Source organism: Lissotriton helveticus, chromosome 8 (genome assembly GCF_964261635.1).
Source record: "Lissotriton helveticus chromosome 8, aLisHel1.1, whole genome shotgun sequence".
NCBI classification, from domain to species: Eukaryota; Metazoa; Chordata; class Amphibia; order Caudata; family Salamandridae; genus Lissotriton; species Lissotriton helveticus.
The window spans coordinates 4,713,450-4,736,671 of record NC_136069.1 but is presented as its reverse complement, the minus strand read 5'-3'; the positions used below and the strand labels follow the sequence as shown (position 1 = coordinate 4,736,671).

The following is a 23,222-nucleotide window of genomic DNA, read 5'->3' as shown; positions in this document are numbered from 1 at the left end:
GGGGGCGCTACCACTTACTTTAGTGTTTCTGCGAGGAAGAAGCTCTGCTGCACATCATCGTAGGCGGGAGAGGAGGAGTAGACATCCTTGACCCCCGAAAAACCACCGCTGACCCGGCAGTACTTCTCAATGGCCTGTGAGAAAGGAGAGAATACATGGAGGTCAGAAGAAGCAAAACTCAAGGGACTCAGGATGTTCTTGTGGGGGTTCATGCTGCCCTGGGGGGCTTGTTGGGTATAAGAGCCTCACCCTATTCCAGCCTACTAAGGCATCTAAGTGAGTGCACACACACCGACTCCACACTGAGCTCAGGGAATCAAGCCTCGCCCTGTCCAGCATCCCATGGTCTGTGAATGAGTGCACACTCACACACTGACTCACTGAACCCAGGAGCTGAGAGAATCAAGCCTCACCCTTTCCAGCATCCTATGGTTTCTAAATGAGTGCACACTCACACTGACTCACAACACACCGGAGCTCGGAGAATCAAGCCTCGCCCTTTCCAGCATCCTATGGTTTCTAAATGAGTGCACACTCACACTGACTCACAACACACCGAACACAGGAGCTCGGAGAATCAAGCCTCGCCCTTTCCAGCATCCTATGGTGTCTAAATGAGTGCACACTCACACACTGACTCACAACACACCGAACACAGGAGCTCGGAGAATCAAGCCTCGCCCTTTCCAGCATCCTATGGTTTCTAAATGAGTGCACACTCACACACTGACTCACGACACACCGAACACAGGAGCTCGGAGAATCAAGCGTCGCCCTATCCAGCATCCTATGGTGTCTGAATGAGTGCACACTCACAACCTGAGTCACGACTCACTGAACACAGGAGCTGAGAGAATCAAGCCTCGCCCTGTCCAGCATCCTATGGTTTCTAAATGAGTGCACACTCACACACTGACTCACGACACACCGAACACAGGAGCTCGGAGAATCAAGCCTCGCCCTGTCCAGCAATCTATGGTTTCTAAATGAGTGCACACTGACTCACGACTCACTGAACACAGGAGCTCGGAGAATCAAGCCTCGCCCTTTCCAGCATCCTATGGTTTCTAAATGAGTGCACACTCACACACTGACTCACGACACACCGAACACAGGAGCTCGGAGAATCAAGCCTCGCCTTGTCCAGCAATCTATGGTTTCTAAATGAGTGCACACTGACTCACGACTCACTGAACACAGGAGCTCGGAGAATCAAGCCTCGCCCTTTCCAGCATCCTATGGTTTCTAAATGAGTGCACACTCACACACTGACTCACGACACACCGAACACAGGAGCTCAGAGGATCAAGCCTCGCCCTTTCCAGCATCATATTGTCTTTGCCTCATTGAGTGCAAACTCACAGCACAACCTAAACATCATTTGTGATAATGAAACCCCAGCAAAGAGCCTGTGTGCAGCGGCATTAGATGATGTAGTTACCCGGAAGTAGCCCTTTAGGTGTGTGCGGCTCTTAAAGGATTGTGGCCTGAGAGGAGTCTAGGAACCCCCCTCAAGAGTTGTGGCCAATGTAACTTAGGGCGTGGCCTAAAACATTGAAAATAAAGCTGGCGTTAACAAATTTATACATAGGGCCACATGTATGAAGCCCTTTTACATTTGCAAATGGTGTGAATCGCTAAATTCAACCAAGTGTGAATGCAAAATAGCCTTTCAAGGTGTATGAAAGGCTTTGAAGTCGCAAATTTTAGGAAATCGCAAAAATTGTGATTACCTAAAACTGAGACTACAAATAGGAAACTGCAATTTGCGATTCCCTAAGCACACGTACCGGGCATTTCCTATACAGTTACCATAGACTCCAGGTCGATGTTAACCATGTGCAATTTTTTTTAATGCTTACAAAATACTTTTTCAAAGTGCCATGTAGCACACACATACCCCTAGGGCATGATTGTGCTTTACATGCACACATTTTTTGGGGGGTGCTTCTGACCCTTTGGTTTGAATTACCTAATTTATCTAATTTGTGATTATCAATTAGGTAATCGCAAATTAGGTAATGCAAAATCATTCGCTCCCATGGCATGTAGGCCCAAAGGAAGGAATGGAGTAGCATTACCTAATTGTGATTACGAATCTTTAGGATTTGCTGTTAGATGATCACGATTTTCTTACAAACCGTTTTGCATTCCTTAACCCCTCCCATGCTCGTGACGGAACCGTTCCGTCACAAGCCTCGGGTGGGCTGTGCTGGTGACGGAACGGTTCTGTCGCGGCCCGGTCGCCGCGCCTGCGCGGCACGAAATTCCGCGCCTGCGCTAACGTTCTAATGGGCGGGCGGGTCCGTGACGGAACCGTTCCGTCACAAGCACAGCTCACCCGAGGGCCGTGACGGAGCGGTTCCGTCACGAGCACGGGACCGCCCCGCGGCCCCGCCTTCCCCTTAGCGCTGCGGCGGAATAGCCGCCGCAGCGAAGGGGTTAAATAGTGATTACCTAAAATTCGTTTTTTAGGGAATGCAAAATGGATTTTTGATACATGCGGCCCATTGTGTCTTACTGGACAAAGAGTATTAGACACAATCAGACAGCAAGGTATTTACTCAACAGTTTGTATAGCACATATTACCAAGGGCATTAGCAAAAAACACTTGAAAATGTACATTAAAAAGTAATCAGAGATAACTTGGTTGTTCAGCTAGAGTGAAATAGTGTCTGAGGCACTCGGACTCCAAAGGTAAACAAAAGCATCCACTCTTTCGCTGCCTCCAGTGTCACGGGGGTCCTTCCAGTGACGTGTTACGTCTCTGGAGAGTGACAGGCAGGAGGTCAGATGCGGTTTACGGATTTGTCACATAATCCATCATCTGCTGCTTAATCTGTGGACTTTAACAAAAAAAGGAATCTGTTACTTACCCTGTAACCATCTGTTTGTTGCGTGTAGTGCTGTCGATTCTAGTGTTGGGCTCGGACTTTTGCAACTTTTTTCTGCTAAGAAGTCTTTTGAGCCACAAGGTACAGTGACTCTCCCCTTAGCTGCCACGGCACACAGGCACAAGCTCCATTGCTAGGTTATTTTTGGGACAATGCCGTAATAAACGAAAACCTCACATGCAAGCTACATGTAGGAGAGTAAGGTCTGCTTCCAACGATCACCCCACTTTTTGCTGTGATTTTCAGTTTTTTTCGACTTCAGTGTGGCTGTGAGCCTGCTAATCAGACCCACAGCCCAGCTGTTCTCTCTCTAAATTGATACCATGTACTATAGGTACATACCTGATTGGGTATTGGGTCACCCTTGTGAGTCCCTGTATTGTGTACCATAGGTACCCCGGGCATAGGTGCATCCAGGGCCTACCAGGGGCTGCAGCATGTATTATTTTGCCACCCCTGGCTGGCCATCCAAACTTACACCACAGGCTGATCACTCAGCTTGGGTAAGGTGGTGTAATCACCCCTTACTTAGATATAGTATACCTATAACTACCATATCTTATATATAGACACAAATATACCTATAAGCCACTCCTATGGCAGGCCTCGACAATCCTGGCGGCAGAGTGCTTGGTTTTATGTGAGCGGGTGCCCTAGCATGAGCTGAGCCCCTCTGCAGCTTTCGGAACCATCTCCTTATAGTTGTTCAATGATATAGCCATACCATATACTCTTAAGGGCATTATAATCCTCGCAGTTAATGCTAACTTTGGTTTGGCTTTATCAAAACATATTGTGTAAGATGTCAAACACTTTGGAATACTACCCCCCCCCCCCAGCATTCCACCCTTCTAGAGGGAGAAGACATGTAGTTACTGCTTTACCCGGTTAAAGTTAAAGTTAAACAGAGCCTCAACATCACAAGATGGATGCTGCTGCCACAGACACGAGTCTGACCTCCTGCTGCTGGACGAAACTCCGGCAGGGGAGGCCTGGACAATAGGTTCCCTGCCTTGGGAGGTGCGAGCTCAGACAGGGTCTTGTGTATTGGGGCAGGGAGGGCAGAAAAATGAGACACTGCCTGGGGCACACAAGGTGCCCCATGCATAGCCCGGTTCAAACCAGTTGCTGGATCACTCCAGCCCCAGCTCTGGCGCGAAACTGGACAAAGGGAAAGGGGTGTAACCACCCCCTTCCCAGTTCCACCCATAGGAGGGACCTAGAAAGTAATCCAGCTCCTTAGTTTAGTATAAAGGTAGGAGCTGAGTCTAGAGACATCAGATTACCCTGGAAAGAAACTACGAGACAGAACTTTTGGATCTTCGACATTCTATATCGACTAGAAGACTGAAGACATCTCCCTTGTGGTCAAGGAGTGACCACCCTGTGCAAACAGGCACCACCAGTAACTTGCCGGTTTGCTTTGTCGTCGCTCCTGCCGGAACCCGAAGACTCAGTGACTCAGGAACTGGACTTCCAGACTTCTCCGACTCCGATCCACATCCACAGCAAAGCTGAGACCCGTGGCGGACACGAGAGACGTGGGACCGGACACCCTGGACTCCCTGCTCTTTGCTAAAGCGTGCAGCTTCTGAGGCACCCTCGAAGTTGTGCATTGGGGATCGAGAAGCCCCAGACCTGAGCGCCATTTGCACTGAAGCACAGCCCTCCACACTCCACGAGTGCCGAGTGGGGCCTGCTTTTGCATTTCAGCTCGACACGTCTTCCCGGTTGATAGCCCGTTGGCTAGTTAGCCCTCCGAAGACTTTCTTGTGAAACTACACCGCTTGCCTGGTTGCTCCGGGCTTGCTCTAGCTTCCATGCGAAGGAGAAGCTTCCCAGACCTTGCTGGTCTGACCTGAAGCCAATCTTCCCTTCCTGCGTGGATTGCATTTGCCAAGGCTTGTTGGGTCCAATCCGGATACCGACACCGCAGTCAACTAGATCCTTCGTGGGACAGCTCGAATCCAGCTCCTGGTTGTCGTCGACACCTCCTGGTCCTTGTGGCTGCAGCGACAAGCTTCACCTCTTCACCTGATTGCATCTCGACATCGCCTGGTTCCTTCCTGGTTACTGGCTAGTGACCCAGACTCTGTCCCCTCTGCTTTCAGGTTCTTCTCATCTTCAATCCACCCTTGGATCCACCCGGACACTTTTCTCCTGGTCGCCTGCAGCACTTCTTTGCAGCTCTCCATAGGAAACGGCTACGAAACCCGACACGAAAAGACACCTATGCACCCGGCTTCTCTGGGTGATGTAACTCGAGTACTCCGGTGCTCCCGTGGGTGTTGACTCTCGAAGTGTCCTAGTTTAACAGGGTTTTACCGTAGTCCATCCGGAAGTGTCCTTAATCTACTACTTTCTAACTCTTACATTCCCATTATAACTCTATGGTAACTCGCGACTGTGTTCCCACCCTGCACGGGTCTCCCGTGGGTCTCCTGCTTCCTAACCTTTGGTTCTGTAGTGTAGCCCCAGCGATTGCCTAGGCCCTAGGCCTATTCACTATTCCTGAAGCGGTTCTTATACCATTTACTTAGTATATGGTTCGTGAGGCCCCTAGGGCAGAATTGCATTTCTGCAACTTATAGTATGCTTAATGAGTAACTTGTAACGTATCTCGAACTTTGACCTCATAAAGAGTACAGAGGGGTTGTGTTAGATATAAATACATATATATTTGATATATACCTTGTGTGGTGTCCTTTCATTTGGTATTCAAGGGATTATATATGGTAAAACAGCTGGCTTCACATGCTCTCTGAGGTTTAGCCTAAGACTGCTTTGTCCATGCGAACACTAGGATAGCTGGTCTCTAAGGTTGACTTTACAACCATCACCATAAGGGTTGTTTGGACTGGTGCAAGGTGCTCACTAGAATAGTGGACATCATATACCAGGCCAACCTCTCACATTACAGAACATCCAGAACACCGCCGCAAGACTGGTCCTCAACCTGCCAAGACACTGCCACATCTCCCAGCACCTGCGCACACTCCACTGGCTCCCCGTCGAGGCGAGAATCACCTTTAAGATACTCACCCACGCACACAAGGCCCTCCACGGCACCGGACCAGCATACCTGAACAGCCGGCTCAAATTCCACACACCCCAAAGGACCCTACGATCAGCTCGGCTCTCCTACGCCGTGGTCCCCCGCACAAGGAAGACCAGATCAGGCGGCCGCTCCTTCTCCTTCCTCGCGGGCCGAGTCTGGAACAACCTGCTGCTCCATCATAGACAGACAACATCGCTTCCCATCTTCACAAGAAACCTCAAAACCTGGCTCTTCGACAGACCCCCTCCTTGATGGACTGGAACCTGCATCCACCCTACCCCCAGTGCCTTGAGACCCTTAAGGGTGAGTAGTCGCGCTTCAACAAACTCCTGATTGATTGGACAGTGGGTGAGCACAGAGGTGGATTAGTAGAAAGGAGAGTTTGGTGCCCATGCAGGAAGTTAAATATAAATAGTTTAATATGTAATTGGAGATCTGTAGACCAGCTACAACCAAAAGCTCCCGGGGAGGGGGGAGAGCACATGTGAATCGACAGCACCACACACTACGAACGGATGGTGACAGGGCATGTAACATTTTCCATTCACAGCACGTGTGGCGGTAGGTACACGTTTGGATGGACTGTAAAGAAGTTCTTTCCTTGGCGGTGGCTAGCCGTGGTTATTGCAAAAGATTGAAACAAGGTCTTAGAACAGAGTGGCCAACTCTAGCTTGTCGGTGAGCTGAGACCTCCAGACAGAAATGCTTGGCGATTGTGTGGAGTGGACGATGCAGCCGCCTCACAGAGGTCCGCTGTGGGGATACTGGTGGAAAGTGGATTATTAGTGGTGGTAAATATGAATCAGTCACTGACACTAAGGCCAGTACCAGTCTAGGGCTCAGAATAGGACCCAGAAAAGTATTCCCATAGTCAACTCTTGGTAGCTTGGCTGCGAGCAGGCAGGCTTAACTTCAGAGGCAGGAATGTAAAGCATTTAAAAAGGCCAATTCAGTAAATAATTAATACACAGCAAATAATACAAATCCAACACCAATTTATAGAAAATTTGACTTATTTTTGTCTTAAAAAGGACACCAAAACGAACAACATCCACTGTTGGGAACCAGAGATATTAATTGTTAAAGATTAAACACTTTCTAGTGTTTAGAAACAAACCGTGCCACTTCTGGACGTTTGAGGCCGACGTGATGGAGCTCTGGTCGGATACACTAAGCCCGAGGCCCCGGTGAAATTTTACCTTCATACAGGCGCGGTCTGAGCAGGTAAGCACGGTGGGTGGGGCGGGGCGTAGTCACAAACGACGACAAATGAAAGTAACATTAAAAAAAAAGAAAACCCCTTACCTTGCGCTCCCCGCACCACCATCACTATCAAGAATGGACACTCTGCACAGGTGTAGCAGCCTTGACTCTGGTCGAACGAGCCCTCAAGACCTCTGGGGGCTGCACGGCCTTACCCTTCTTTGCCCCAACAAACCCCACAAGGTGTCGATCGTCAGCTCGATGCTCTTCGGGATGAACAATATACAATCTCTGAGCTGTTATTGGGGTCCAAGCCGTGACATCTTTCTTCCTCTTCTGAGGGGTGAGGCAGATCCCCCTAAGCACATGTACCGGGCATTTCCTATACTCTTACCAGACTCCAGGTTGGTGTTAAGAGGGAGAAGCAGTCCTGTGGACGTCTGTCCAGGTTGCAGGATGTCTGTCAGGGCATCAGCAATTCTACAGACAGAAGTTGCAGGTCTAAAACTTCCTTAGCCGGCCTGATCACCATAGTAAAGACAGGCTGATTCCTCTTTCAAAGGGCCAAGGGGAAGAGTTCACCCCAGGATCTGGGAAGGGTTTAACCCACTGGATTCTTGAAAGTCCATGAAAGATTGTCCTCATCATAAGAATGGGGTGCATCACCCCGTCCTCTCCATCACCACCTTGACTGTGTTTTGAATCTTAGGCAAAAGGCTTGTGTCCAGGTAAAGGCAGAGTTCCATCTGAGTCAGCATGAGGTGGACACGTTGCGCCAGAGGTTGAGGAGGATGTGACTTCAGCCAAGGTCGTGTCGATTTCGCTTCAGAATCAGATATGAAAATAAGTTCTTCCCCCAGCGCCAGTGCTGGGATTGCAGTGTGAGGGTCCAATGAAGACTGCGGTGTTCGGTTCTAAATCGAGTTGGACGTTGACGCCACCCACCCAGCGGAGAGAAGTGGTGGAGACGGCGTAGAGTACAGATCCGCTGACGGTGTCCCTCCATGGATCCATGAGGCTCAAGGTGTGTCAGAGGGAGCAGGAAGAGGGTCAAAGGTGAGCAACGTTGCCTTCTTGAAGGGCTCCACTTGCTGTGGCCGTGTCGCCGCTGATGGACATGGGGATTTGGGTTGGTTACGGATAACCTGAGAACTGGTGCCTTGGTTGGGGACCAAGACTGGTCTCGTAGACATCTGACGTCCATGTGACTTCTTCTGACAAGAGTGGTGGGAAGAGGGGAGTCCTGATTCGACTTCTTAGGTTTCTTTTTCGATTCAGACTTACCTAACGACTTGGAGTGAGAAGAGGACCGGTCGTGGGAATGGCCTCGGGACCGGGTCTACGTCCTCACCTTTGATCGGGACCTCTGACGGTGTGCAGCACTGTAGAGCTTGGAATCTCAGTCCCAGATCGCCTTGGGATTCATTTGGATGCATTCCAGGTCCGGAGGCTCAGTGGACAAATGCGTCCATTGAAGGGCCTCTGCTCGACCTCATGGTTACAAGTTCAAATCCTGCAGGATCACTCAGCCTTTCATTCTTCTGAGGTCGATAAAATGAGTACCATTGAGTTAGGCAAAAATAAATATGTGTTATTCAGCACAAAGAGGCCCTTATGGATGAACTTGCGCTTTACCAATACACGTCATCTTGTGAGTTGTGCGACAACCCTTTGCACCAGAGTTCTACCTGGTGGGATCTGTCACAGACATCTGTTTGTGACCCCCTGGAATACCTACATCAGTCGTGTTTGGAAGGGACATGTTTCCTCACCTACTGAGAGAACAATTTGATAAAAAGCTTGTCAGCAAGACAAGCAAAAGATGAGGGAGCGAAGTCCGGGTCTGCGTCTGAAGGTCCGTAAAGAAAGGAAATGACATCAGCATGCAGAGGAGGCACGTGTCTGTGGCTCGTGCATCACTTTGGGGCGAAGTCAAAGTGAAGTCGCATGATGCGGCCTCCATGTGCGCAGAAGCGATGCTGAGGAAAAGCTCCAGAGTCAGGCGGCGCGTGGAGGATTCACAAGTGGAGGAATCTGCGGTTAGAAGTATCCATCAGAAATACGTTGACGAGTTGACTACTAAAGCCTACGCCCTCTCAAGACTAGGGTATTAAAGAGGTAGTTCTGCCCAAGACTTCATTAATCTCAACAAACTGCAAGCAAATATTCTAGAAGATCTCTGGAGTAAGGAAATTAGGGGTTATGCAGCTGGGTCGTCAGTGTTTCCCCTTTCACAGATCTGTGTTAAACAAAAAAAACATGCAAAGTAAATAGAAGCTTCCAAGTTTATATTATTAAAATAGGGAAATTTGGGCATGCTCAGGGCTTTCTGGTTCATCACGCTTAGAATCCCATCAGCACCTGCCTCCCTACTCGCCTTGATCACGCAAGAAATTTCTTCCATCTCTTTGACCGTCTGACAAAACTCCATGGATTTGGGAACTCTGTGTGATTTTACGACTGGAGACATCAGCCCATTGCATAGGGCTGTATTCGCAGTGGCCTGGTTCGGCTGCGGATTTACTGCCCGGGAACAGTAACATCGCATGAGATGTAATTGTTACCCCAGCAGCAAGCGACGTGTGAGCAGGACCTCTGTGGATCAGGGCTTGTGTGTGTTTTGCAGCCTGGATCTGTTCTAGATTGATATGCTGTGCAATTTCACACCATCAAATGGTTGGATCCAGAAATATTCTTCAAAAACCAAACTTGTACTTTTGTGCATCAACCTCAAGCAGAGCCAGTGAGACGTTGACGGTTCACTGACAAGTCCCCTCTTGGGACCACCATTTCAGAATAATTTTTTGGCTGGTGGGTTCAGAAGTGATAGACAGAGCTGTGTTTAATGTATCCGCTTGACACTACCTGCTCGCTTCCGAATGAGGCCGATAGCGGATGTCCACAGAACCACTAATCACAAATCATGGATTCGAGATCTTATCGGATATCTGGAGAGGCATTGATCATAAATCACGGATTTGAGATCTTATTGGATGTCTAGAGAACCATAGATTACAAATCACTGATTCAAGACCTTTTTCGGATATCTAGAGAACCGCTGATCACAAACCACAGATTCAAGACCTTATCGGATGTTGAGAGAAGAATTGATCAAGGATTCAAGACCGTATCGGACATCTAGAGAATAATTGATCACAAATCACAGATTCAAGACCTTTTCAATGTCGAGAGACCCATTGATCAAGGATTCAAGACCTTATCGGATGTCTAGAGAACTACTGATCACAAATCACAGATTCAAGACCTTATAAGGGCGTTCAGCCTACAGCCTTGTACCTCTATATAGTCACAAATCTCCTCCGTAAGTTGCAACATCCTTAAAATTTATGGCTGGGGTACTTTTTTCCATATATAGTATTTCTTAAAAACACCGGAGGTTGTTTGCTACCTGAACCCATAAATCTACCGCAATCTCTCCTCCTGGGCTCCCAAAGACTGAGGGGTAGCGGACACCTTTTCTTTGCAAAGAGGCCTTTATAGGGCTGCCCGTCAGTATAAGGGTTTAGAGATATAAGCACCGTAAACCCATTTAAAGTCAGTGTCATCCACCGATACAGCATGGAGAAGATGGAGCCCAAAACGAGGGATGGGTCGTAATCTGCCCTGGCAGGCAGCCCCGCCAGCCCCAGCAGTAGGCCAAGTGCCATCCGAATCAGGACTGCCAGCACACAGTGCCTGCCTCCCCCAGGTACATGACTCACCTGTGCCGCTTCCCAGCCCCACTGCCGATACTTGGGGTCGTGTGTGAACCTCCACATATACCAGTAGGTCTCGATCACCTCGGGGCGTAGAATGTAGTACTTTTCGTTCTGTCGCACAGCCACGGCCTCGGCTCCACCATCAAATTTGAAGGCTTCGGGGCCCAGTTTTAAGACTGGAAAGAGAGGGAGACAAGAAAAGCATCAGAAAGCTGCAAGAGACACAAACAAAACGCAAGCATTGTATGCACCTCTTGTGTTCTCATGAGCTATCAACATGGCTAGTTCGAGTTCAAGTCTTTCCTCTTCCCACCACCTCAGGGCATTTCCACTTTTAGCCAAGAAAATATACGCTAGACCCCTCAAGTTTCCTTCTGTGGGAGCGAGAGATAGCAAGGCTAGCAAGAGACGAGAAACCAAGAGGTGGCGAGGTGGGCCACGAGGCAGGAAGAGAGCGATGGGGAGACTGGAAGTAGGAATAAGAGTCTAGGCGCTACAGAGGTAAGAAAGGAAGGAGAACAGAGGAGAGGGTGATACTAGGAAGAGGCAGCAGGAAATGAGAGGAAAAATGGGGACAGTATGTATCTAATAATGAAAGGTGACGAGTGATAACCCATGAAGATGGAAGAGGGACAGGAAAGCTAGGATGGAAGGGTAGAAAACGAAAAGAAGCAGGAAGTAAGGCAGAAAAGGGGGTGATTTTGAGAAAGGGCAGAAACAAGGGACGAAGGGAAAGAGAGAACATAACCAGGTCAGATAAGCAGGGAAGGGAGAGGGTGCAGGAAACACAGCTTGCTCCTATAATCTGGGCCCTTCCAGCCGGGACGAGCTCTGCTGCTTTCCAGCCATTGGTTATGCATTTATTTGTTAAGCAGAGATAACACCGGACACAAAAAGTCTTCCACAAGTAACGTTGACAGCGCATGGAATTATGGGACCGAGGTGCCTAGCATAAAATGCACAGAGCTGCAGCTAAGAATGAATCGATTTATGTTGTTATGCATAACACTGACAAACAAATACATCCTGGATAACTACATTTATTTACACATGCAGGTACCTGTAACATACATGTCTACACCAGAAGGGTCACATCATTCGATTGCAAAGGATAACTATTCAGTAACTCTGGGCAATGAACTCCGCTCCGCTAGCGCAGTTTGCGGAGATTTGTTAACTACGCATTCCATTAAAAACACGAAATTCAGGCAAAAACTCTGTTCCTCCACGTAGCGGAGTCAGCTACTAAACTGCACCCACAAATGCCTTGATAAAGCAATTTTACAGGCTAAAAAGCGTATAACTAATTCACAAAAGTGAACTTTGAAAATGAAAAGTATCAGGCAATGAGAGAGGTGATGATTTTGGGGTTCCCCCTAACCTAGGGGAGGCCCAAGCAGATGCCTTGAACACAAAGAGAATATAATGCTGAACGATTCAGTGGTGGTCCCATCCTCTTAGATCCACCACAAGCACAGTTATGGGCAAACATACAATCCCAACCAAAGGCCCTGCAAAGCATTACGGGGCGAGATTCTAGAGTGCAGTGAATATTATAGCATCCAATATCAAAACCTTCCTCAAGGGGCAGCAGCTCTCGGGCTGAGCCTAGAGCTAATACTATAAATTCCACAAAGAGCTGCGGTTCAACTACTCGTTGCTAGGTGTCCCTCAAGTCAAATGCTTTTGCATTTGACTCATGAGGGACACCTAGTAACGACTAGGTGAACTGCAGCTCTTTGTACAATTATTTTGATATTGTATACTACCGGGAATGATGAGCCTGCTAGCCAGATATTGGGTATTCTGAGCCGGTCAGCCAGATACAAGGGATGCTGAGCCTGTCAGCCTGATCCACGGGGATACTGAGCCTCTAAGCCAGATACCGAGGATGCTGTGCCTGTCTGCCAGATAGAAGGGCTGCTGTGCCTGTCAGCCAGATACCAGGTATGCTGGCCTGTCAGCCAGATCCAAGGGGATACTGAGCCTCTAAGCCAGATACCGAGGATGCTGTGCCTGTCTGCCAGATACCAGGTATGCTGAGCCTGTCAGACAGATCCACGGGGATACTGAGCCTCTAAGCCAGATACTGAGGATGGTTTGCCTGTCAGCCAGATATCAGGGATGCTGAGCCTGTCAGACAGATCCAAGGGGATACTGAGCCTCTAAGCCGGATACCGAGGATGGTTTGCCTGTCTGCCAGATAATCAATCAATCAATCAATCAATGACATTTATAGAGCGCACTACATACCCGTAGGGTCTCAAGGCGCTGGGGGAGGGGGGGTGCCGCTACTGCTCGAACAGCCAGGTCTTCAGCTTCTTCCTGAAGGAGAGTTGGTCTTGGGTCAGGCGCAGGTCGGTTGGGAGGGAGTTCCAGGTCTTGGCGGCCAGGTAGGAGAAGGACCTTCCTCCTGTAGTCGCTCTTCGGATGCGGGGGACGGCGGCGAGGGCGTGGTTGGCTGATCGGAGGTGGCGTTTGGGAGCGTAGAAGTTGATTCGGCTGTTGAGGTAGCTCGGGCCTTGGTCGCGTAGGGCTTTGTGTGCGTGGGTGAGGAGGCGGAAGGTGATTCTTTTGTTGAGGGGGAGCCAGTGAAGGTCTCTCAGGTGTCCGGAGATGTGGCTGGTTCGTGGGATGTCGAGGATGAGTCTGGCAGAGGCGTTCTGGATCCGCTGGAGTCTTTTCTGGAGTTTGGCGGTGGTACCGGCGTAGAGGGCGTTGCCGTAGTCCAGTCGGCTAGTGACGAGGGCCTGGGTGACGGTCTTCCTGGTCTCGGTGGGGATCCACCAGAAGATCTTCCGTAGCATGCGTAGGATGTTGAAGCACGCCGAGGAGACGTTGTTGACTTGCCTGGTCATGGAGAGGGAGGAGTCCAGGATGAAGCCCAGGTTGCGTGCATGGTCTGTCGGTTTGGGTGCGGTGCCCAGGGCGGGAGGCCACCAGGAGTCGTCCCAGGCGGAGGGTGAAGAGCCCAGGATGAGGACCTCCGTCTTGTCGGAGTTCAGTTTCAGGCGGCTGGTCGTCATCCACTCGGCTACCTCTTTCATCCCTTCGTGCAGGTCGGCTCTGGCGGCGGCTGGGTCGTTGGTCAGGGAGAGGATCAGCTGGGTGTCGTCGGCGTAGGAGATTATGCTGAGGTTGTGTTGGCGTGCGATGGCCGCGAGTGGGCTCATGTAGACGTTGAAGAGGGTGGGGCTCAGAGAGGATCCTTGAGGGACGCCGCAGATGACTTCGGATGCCTCTGACTTGTACGGTGGGAGGCGGACTCTCTGTGTTCTTCCGTCGAGGAAGGAGATGATCCATTCCAGCGCCTTGTCCTGGATTCCGACGTTGCTGAGGCGCTGTACTAGGGTGCGGTGGCAGACAGTGTCGAATGCCGCGGAGAGGTCTAGGAGGATGAGGGCCGCTGTTTCTCCGTTGTCCATCAGGGTTCGGATGTCATCGGTGGCGGCGATGAGGGCGGTCTCGGTGCTGTGATTGGCTCGGAAGCCGGTCTGTGAGGGGTCGAGGGATCCATTCGTCTCGAGGAAGGCGGCCATCTGCTTGTTGACGGTCTTCTCGATGACTTTGGCTGGAAATGGGAGGAGCGAGATGGGGCGGTAATTCTTGAGTTCGGTGGGGTCCGCTGTGGGTTTCTTGAGTAGAGCGCTGAGTTCGGCGTGCTTCCAGCCCTCAGGGAAGGTGGCGGTGTCGAAGGATGTGTTGATGATGTCTCGCAGGTGGGGTGCGATGACAGCGTCGGCCTTATTGAAGACGTAGTGAGGGCAGGGGTCTGTCGGAGATCCGGAGTGGATGGAGTTCATCGTTTGGATGGTGTCTTCGGTGCTGATCGGGGTCCAGGCGTGGAGGGTGGTGGTGGGGGGTGGTTGTTCGGTCCTGGTGTGCGTTGGTTGGTTGTTGAAGCTGTTGTGTATGTCTGTGATCTTGTTGTGGAAGTATGTAGCGAGGGAGTTGCAGAGGTCTTGCGATGGGGTGATGTCGTTGTTTCCTGCGCTGGGGTTGGATAGCTCTTTCACGATGTTGAAGAGTTCCTTGCAGTTGTGTGCGTTGTTGTCCAACCGGTCCTTAAATGCGGTTTTCTTGGCGGCGCGGATCAGCTGGTGGTGCTTCCGGGTGGCCAGCTTGAGGGTGGTCCTGTTGTCCGGTGTAGGTTCCCTTCTCCAGACTTTCTCGAGGGCTCGGCAGTTCTTCTTGGAGCTCTTGAGTTCGTCGGTGAACCACGGGGCTTTCTTGCTGCCGGGTCTGCTGGGCGGGGTCCTTAGCGGGGCGAGCTCGTCCGCGCAGATGCTGATCCACTTCGTGAGGTTGTCGGCAGCCTGGCTGGGGTTCGCTGAGCTGGCAGGAGGGTGCTGGCTCAGGGAGGTGGCGAGCTGGTCTGCTGTGATCTTGTTCCAGCTTCTGCGGGCGGTCTGTTGCTGGTGGTGGTGGGTCGTCGTTCTCTTGAAGGTGAAGTGGACGCAGCTGTGGTCCGTCCATTGAAGCTCTGTGGCGTGGCTGAAGTCGATGTCTGGGCTGGAGGAGAAGACTGCGTCGAGTGTGTGTCCGGCGAGGTGGGTGGGGGTGGACACCAGCTGCTTGAGTCCGAGGTTGGCGAGGTTGTCGAGCAGGGAGCTGGTGTTGCGGTCGTTGTTGTTCTCCAGGTGGAAGTTGAGGTCCCCCAGGAGGATGTAGTCGGAGGAGGGGAGGGCGTGCGGGCTGACGAAGTCGGCGATGTCCTCGCTGAATTGTGTGCGTGGTCCCGGGGGTCGGTAGATCAGGGTGCCTCTGAGGGTGGTCTTCGGGTCGGTGTGGATCTGGAAATGCAGGTGTTCGGCGGTGGTCAGGGTGTTGTCGGTGCTGGTTGTGAGCCGGATGGTGTTCCTGTGGATGATGGCGATGCCTCCTCCCATCTGGTTGGTGTTGCGGTCCCTCCGGACGATCTTGTAGCCTTCTGGGATAGCGATGGCGATGTCGGGAGCTGATGAGGCGTTCATCCAGGTCTCCGTGAGGAAGGCGACGTCAGGGGCTGTGGCGTCTAGGAGGTTCCAGAGTTCGATGGCGTGTCTGTGGACGGAGCGGGTGTTGAGCAGGATGCACTTGAGGTGGTTGCTGCTGGTGTTCGGCTTGGCGGGTGCTGGTGTGCGGCAGGTCCGGATGCAGGTGAACTTGCAGGTGTGGCAGCTGAAAGGTCCGTGGGTGCGTCGTGGTGAGGCTTGGTGGCATTCTGGGAGTCGGCCGGTGTTGAGTGCGATGAGGGTGGCGGCGGTGTACGTCAGGCGGGTCGGTCGGGGTCTACGTGGGCCAGGGGTCCTGGCGCTGGTCGCGATCCGGTCGCGGACGGGCGCAGACGGGCTTACCTTTGGCGCACAATCGGCGCGCCCGGTGCGCGTGAACGCTGCGCGTGAACGCTGCGCGTTCGCACGGTCGCCATATAAGGCCAAGTGCGCGGGTGGGCGGAGCAGCTGGGAGGCGGGAGCGGGGAGGGAACAGAAGGAAAAAAGGGGCGGGGTCTGCGGTGGTGGCGGGAAGCGGGGAGCGGGGAGGGAAGACGGGGGGCGGTGAGGAGGGCGGGAAACAGAAGGAGGACGCTAACACGGGCAAAAACTATTAACAAAACAAGCACAAATGGAGAACAAAACAAAGCTAACACGGGCAAAAACTATGACAAAACAAGCACAAATGGAGAACAAAACAAAGCTAACACTGGCAGAACCTATTAACAAAACAAGCACAAATGGAGAACAAAACAAAGCTAACACGGGCAAAAACTATGACAAAACAAGCACAAATGGAGAGCAAAACAAAGCAAAACAAACGACAGCAGGGTCAGCCGGCAGCGAGGCAGGCAGCGAGGCAGAGAGCAAGGAAAGGGGGCACACGCAGCAGCTGGTGGCCGTGCGGCGCGGGGGTGTCCCACAAGTGGGTCACACTTACCTGTGTCGCACGGTCGCCATATAAGGCCAAGTGCGCGGGTGGGCGGAGCAGCTGGGAGGCGGGAGCGGGGAGGGAACAGAAGGAAAAAAGGGGCGGGGTCTGCGGTGGTGGCGGGAAGCGGGGAGCGGGGAGGGAAGACGGGGGGCGGCGAGGAGGGCGGGAAACAGAAGGAGGACGCTAACACGGGCAAAAACTATTAACAAAACAAGCACAAATGGAGAACAAAACAAAGCTAACACGGGCAAAAACTATGACAAAACAAGCACAAATGGAGAGCAAAACAAAGCAAAACAAACGACAGCAGGGTCAGCCGGCAGCGAGGCAGGCAGCGAGGGAGAGAACAAGGAAAGGGGCACACGCAGCAGCTGGTGGCCGTGCGGCGCGGGGGTGTCCCACATGCTACCAGGTATGCTGAGCCTGTCAGACAGATCCAAGGGGATACTGAGCTTCTAAGCCAGATACCAGGGATGCTGAGCCTGCTAGCCAGAGCTACAGGGATACGGAGTCTCTAAGCCGGATACTGAGGATGGTTTGCCTGTCAGCCAGATATCGGGGATGCTGGCTGTGATGATGCAGGTGATGCTGCTGGTGCTGACGATGGTACAGGCCGGCAAGGGGAGCCAGCAGAGTCTCATTAGGGAATGATTCAGCCATCTTTCTTCAGGCCCCGGATAAGGAGTTTCAATGTAGAACGCCCTTAAGGAGGGTCACATGCGGAGGCTGGCGTTTGTGAGGCTGTGAGGCAGGGTGAGAGGGCTGGCTCCTGAGCTCTGAAGTTGCTCTGGAAGGAAAGGTTTCCCTTTCCTTAGTAACAAGAGTTGGCGCCAAGTTCTCTTGGTTTTCTTGGGGATGTGTTCTTTGAGGGTGAGTCCAAATGATTTGAAACTAGATGAGAGCTGGGGGTTGAATCTGCTCAGGTTTATGAGGTTCAGCCAGGCTTGGAATAGCTTTGCTTGTTCTTGGTAAACAGTAGGATTTCTATCTCGATGATTCTGCATTATTAACTCTGAGCTTCGGGCCTAGAGCTGGGGATCTGTTCGATCCCCTCCTCTGAGGCGCCTTGTTAAACAGAGGTTCACGCAGCTCTTGTGCTGATGTTCCAGAGGTGGAAACCACCGCGGCCCAGGGTGCGAGAGCGATGGAGCTTGGCTTATGGGGTCGGGTACAGTTGTAGTGAGTTGCCGGGGTGGGAAAAAGACGTGTCAGGAAAGCGCTTCCGAAGGGGGCACGAGTGGCGCAGCAGGATGAATGGCTTGCCTACACTATTGATCCATTCACCACCTCTGAAGGCAGACCCTGATGCAGAGCTCAGACCCGGGACCAGGGTTCAATTCCTGACGCGGCAGGGTCTTGAGCTCATAATGTCCGCGGACTCGATAATTCTCGCTTCGGTGCCTACTCAAAGCGTGGGTTCACACTCTGCAACTCTGGTCAATAGCTTGCTTAATCTCCACTACGGCCCCACCGCGATGCGATGCCTGGTCTTCACCTTGGGGATGCCCAGTAGGGGTAATCTCGCAGGGAAAGGCCAGGACGGGTTCCCAAAGCAAGCGCCTTGAGACCTTACGGTGATAAGGCGCTATACAAGAGCGTATGATTACGATTACTTCTGTCGTGTCGAGCATCGCCTGCCCTCTCTGCCTCCTTTCCTGTCTCATTCCTCAGATGAACACAAAGCAACCAAACAGGTTCAAGAACTGCAGTGCAACCCGTCAACCGGATCCCGCAGGGGCAGTTCAGTGGAAATCCCAGGCAGAAGTGCCAGGAAGATCCAATGGGTCAAGGTGGAAACATTGCTCAAGAGAAAGGGGTGAAGATCAGGGGACAGGCACGGTAGAAACAATCGAAGCCAAGCGAACAGAGGATCAAAGCCCCGCTGAAGCATCTCAAAAGGCTCCACCTGCATCCTGCTACCATCCCGTGCGATGCTGCTGAGACCAGTCACGCCCTTAGTGCCACGAGGCCTGCCATTCAGGCACTATGCGTGAATGACGCCAGCTGATGACCCATACGGCCCTCAATACACATCTGGAGGGAAATCGCACTGGCAATACCACACTCAGTGGTAATTCCTGCACGTGTATTACTGCAGCATTCCATCACTTGAAAAATGAGGAATAACTGGGGGAAGCAGTGTTTGGGAACCAATTCCTGCATGTTCTTCCTTCATTCCAGGATTTTCCCCCCACACATTTTGCCAGATTGGTTCTGCTGAAATTTGTGAGGGGAACAGACCTCTGAAGTGCTGCGTTCCCACACTGCTTGTCATCCCGATTTAGTCAGACACTACCATCAAAGGCAGAATCAAGATTACCCAGCACCTCGTAATAAGGGGTCTCGGCGCTAGGCCTTTGGCTTAATAGCTTGATGCCAGGACATGCCGACACGAGAACCCAAGAGGAGGCACGGATGAAGCCCACATGACAGGACCTGAGAACTGATCTGGAGCGACAGTAAAGTACACGTTTCTTGCCACAGATTCCTCTACTTTTGAATACTCTCCAGGCAGAACCAGAGTGACTCCAAGAGCATAGAATGCAGACTGGTTCCAAAAACCTTTAAGCAGTACCTCTGCGTGCCGGAATGTGGTGCCTTGCAGTTTTGCACTGACTCCGTCCCACACCAAAAATGACGTACAGGATCTATATAGGTGGCACTCTAGCGCGCTGATGTCAGTTGCTTCTGAGACTGTCCGTATCTCCAGACGCAGAACCCCAAAAGCAAACTAGTAGACAGCCGATTCCCAGACTTGGGGCTAGATGTAGGTAAATAGCATTTACAGATTCGAAAATACAGGATTTTACCGATTCGTACCGTACTTTCAAATCGGTAAATGCTACGTAGCAAATAATTCGGTAAAAATTACCGAATCGTTAAGATTCGGTATTTACCGATTCGGTAATTGCCATTCATTCCTATGGGCCTTGAGGCCCATAGGAATGAATGTCAATTACCGAATTGGTAAATACCGATTCGGTAAAAGGGGGAAAACATTGAAGGGTGGCAGGGTGTCACTTTGACATCCTGTTGCACCCCTCAATTGTGTATGGGTGCACATGTTGCAGACATACATGCCCTAAGGGCATGTATGTCTGCAACATGGCACTGAAGCAATTTGCATAAAATTGCTTTTTGGTGTGTTCTCGTTATGTACCACCAACTTGTAGTTGGTAGTAAATAACGAATCCTAACATGGGATAAGCACTCATTTAAGGGCTCCCTACAATAGGAATTCGGTAATTTACCGAATCGGTATTCAAGAAATCGGTAATTTACCGAATCGTTAATTTCGGCCCCTACATCAGAAAAGCCTATTTCCGGTCGGTAACGGCCTAAATTCGTTAATTTCCGCCATTACCAACCGGTAATACCCTTCCTACATCTGGCCTTTGGTGTCTTACTAATAAAGTCCAATCATAGAACAGAGAGGATGGGAGGGTCGATGAGCAATCAGCGGCTAGATAAAGTATCTACCACAAAGAGCGTTACTGAAGGTAAGAAACTTGTTCTTCTGATAGAGACTTCTAGCCGCAGGTTCCTCACCTCTAGAATAAATATCAAAGGAATACCTATTCGAAGGCGGGTCTGTGAATGGACTCAAACCAGGAAGTCCTGTAGGACCGAGTTGAATGCCCCTTCCAGTGAACCAGGCTGTGAAAGGCAATGATGCTTTGTGCACGTATGGTGGGACGCCCACGTAGCTGCCTGGCAGATATCTAGGACAGGGGCTCCTGCCAGCGCAGTGGGAGCAGCTTTGGCCCTGGTGAGTGCGCATGCAGTCTGTCTGGAGGATGCTTTTAGTGTGTAGCAGAATGTGGTACAGAGCACGATCCAGCAGGAGACGGTTCTCTTCAGCACCGCCGTATCCTTTTCACTCCAGAGAACCCCTCAAAGAGCTGATCATCCACCTGGTGATCTCTGGTACGAGCTATGTTGAAGCTCAGAGTTCTTTTGTGATGTAAGGAATGGAGTCTCTCCTACTCATTAGAGGGGTGAGGCGGAGCACAGAACGCCTGCAGGGTGATGATTTGACAGACGTGGAATGGCGTCACAACTTTTGGCAGGAAGGATGTCCGAGTCCGGAGAACCCATTTGTTTGGGAAGAAGGTAGTATATGGTGGAGTGACTGAGAGAACCTAAAGCTCACTCACATGCTGCGGCGAGGTGCTGATGGATGAGGAACAGTCTCAATAGTAAGCGTTGTAAAGGACAGCTGTGAAGCACCTCGAACGGAATGCAGATCAGAAAAGTTAGGACCAGATTAAGGTCCCACTGGGACATTACACAGAGAAAAGGAGGAAACATGTTAAAGACCTTTCACAATTTGCATCACAACCTGTGAGTTAAACAAGAGCTGGTCTGGCAACCATAAGAATGCCCAAAGATAACCCTTAAGTTTGCCCAAAGCAAAGCCTTGCCGGGAAGAGACAGAGCAAACAAGAGAACATCAGATAGATTGGCCGGGAGGTGGTCAATCTGGCATGTGCTGCACCAAACCACAACACTGTCCCAGAGACGGGCACATACAGATTTTGTTGAGGGATGCCCGACTGCCAAGAAGACATCAACAGCCTGCTCAATCTCCAAGCATATCGGTGGAGATAGTGAAGTTCCGGGCGCAGAACTCTGCACTGTTACTGGAACAGCAGGTCCTCCCCGACGGATGGCTTCATTGGCAAACATGCTCAAGCCCAGGAGTTCTGGATACCATACTCTCCGTGCCCAATCCAGAGCCACTAGGATGACTTGGACCCGGTTGGTTAGGATCTTCTTGAGAACTTAGGGCAGGAATAGTATCAGCAGAAATGCGTACAGGAGTCTTGAGTTCCACTCGAGGCGGAACGCATCTCCAAGTGACACCTTGGAAACTCCAACATGCAGAAGTGCTGGCATTGTGCCTTTTTGGGGGTGGCAGATAGGTCGAGACGCTGCACAGCTGTCCTTTAGCAGAAGAGACCTTGCACTACCGCCAGGTGTAACTGCTATTTGTGATTTGCTAGGCACCGACGACTGGACTTGTCGGCTCTGGCATTCAATGATCCTCCGAGGTGGTTCACCCCCAGGAACATTGCTTGGCAGCCCAGCCCTTTCCAGAGACGCAAGGCCTCCTGGCACAGAGTCCGCAACCCCACCTCACCCTGTTTGTTGCAGAACCACATGGCAGTAGTGCTGTGGTGAGCTCCTGTGCCAGCCTCCGCCTGATGGATGGAAGACAAAAAGGCTTTCGATGACGAACGGATGACCCGTACCTCCAGACCGCTGATATGGACACAGGATTCCCCTGAAGACCAGAGGCCTCTGATCTCCACCTCTACCAGATAGCCGCCCCAACCCAGGAGCGATGCATCGGTCACCACTGTCAGGTCTGGGTGGGGAAGGGAGAGAGGGTCTGCAACTAAACCAATCACAGTCCAGTAACTATCAATGGAGATCTTTTACAGTCTCTTCTGAAATATGGGCGTGGTTGGAGGGGTCCCCTGGATGTTGGGCCAACTGGGAGAACAGACACTACTGTAGAGCCCACATATACCACCTAGCGTGCGGGTCTAGCAGGATGCAGGAGGCCATATGTCCCAGTATAGTCCTAAGAGGCCTCACTCAAATCCTGGACCTTGGCTGAAAGATCGGAATCATAGCCTGAAAGTCCTCGACTCGCTTCCCTGGGGGAAAGGCATGCGACCAAACCATGTCCAGAGCAGCTCCAATGAAAGGGCACAACCGAGGAGTCAGGTGTCACTTCGGCATGTTGGTAGTGAAACCCAACGATGACAGGGAGGGGAAGACTGACACCCCTGACCTCCGAAGGTGCGCTGCCACCATCAGAATCAGTTTTGTGAACATCTGAGGGGTGCTGGTGAGGCCAAAGGGGAGCACAGCAAACTGAAAATACTCCTCTCCCTGTATGAACCACAGGTAGCACCCCTGGGCCAGCAGGGCAGGTATGTGACAACAGGCGTCGTACCGGTCAAAGCCACCATCCAGGCTCCAGTGGCGAGGGCAGAAAAGACCTGGGCCAAGCTGAGCAGTTAGAATTTCTCCTTCTGGAGACAGGTGTTGGGAGGGCGCAGATCTAGAGTAGCATGAAGAAGCCCTCTGCCCTTCATGGGCACCAGAGAGTAATGGTGTGAGGAACCGAGGGGTATTCTTTGGATTGGCTGCACCACTTCACCGTGCAATACACTTACCAACCCCTTTAGGACCAGTAGGTTTCATTTGTGAAACCCTTGGTTCAACCCTGGGTAGCTGCGGCTCTGAGCAGCCAGGCTTTCAGAAAGGAACACATGCTAAGCATTTAAACAGCACCAAACAATTGAAGAAGAAATACATGAGACGCCAAAGAAATCCAATACTAATCTATAAAAACAGATTCGAATATTTATATAATTTTTGACACCACAATGAAAAAGACCCACGAGGGGGTTCCAGGGAGATAA

At 51.3% G+C, this 23,222-nt stretch overlaps 1 protein-coding gene across 1 annotated transcript in view; it reads right to left on the bottom strand.

Annotated features, from left to right (window-relative positions):
- The window catches only part of MAN1A2 (mannosidase alpha class 1A member 2), a 375,381-nt gene that overhangs the window by 9,194 nt on the left and 342,965 nt on the right, over positions 1-23,222 (bottom strand). Inside the window, exons 12-13 of the mRNA XM_078656339.1 lie at positions 10,879-11,051; positions 19-134 (exon numbers count right to left, since the gene is read on the bottom strand). Of these exons, the coding sequence (XP_078512465.1) occupies positions 19-134; positions 10,879-11,051 (289 nt within the window). The remainder of the gene's footprint in view (positions 1-18; positions 135-10,878; positions 11,052-23,222) is intronic.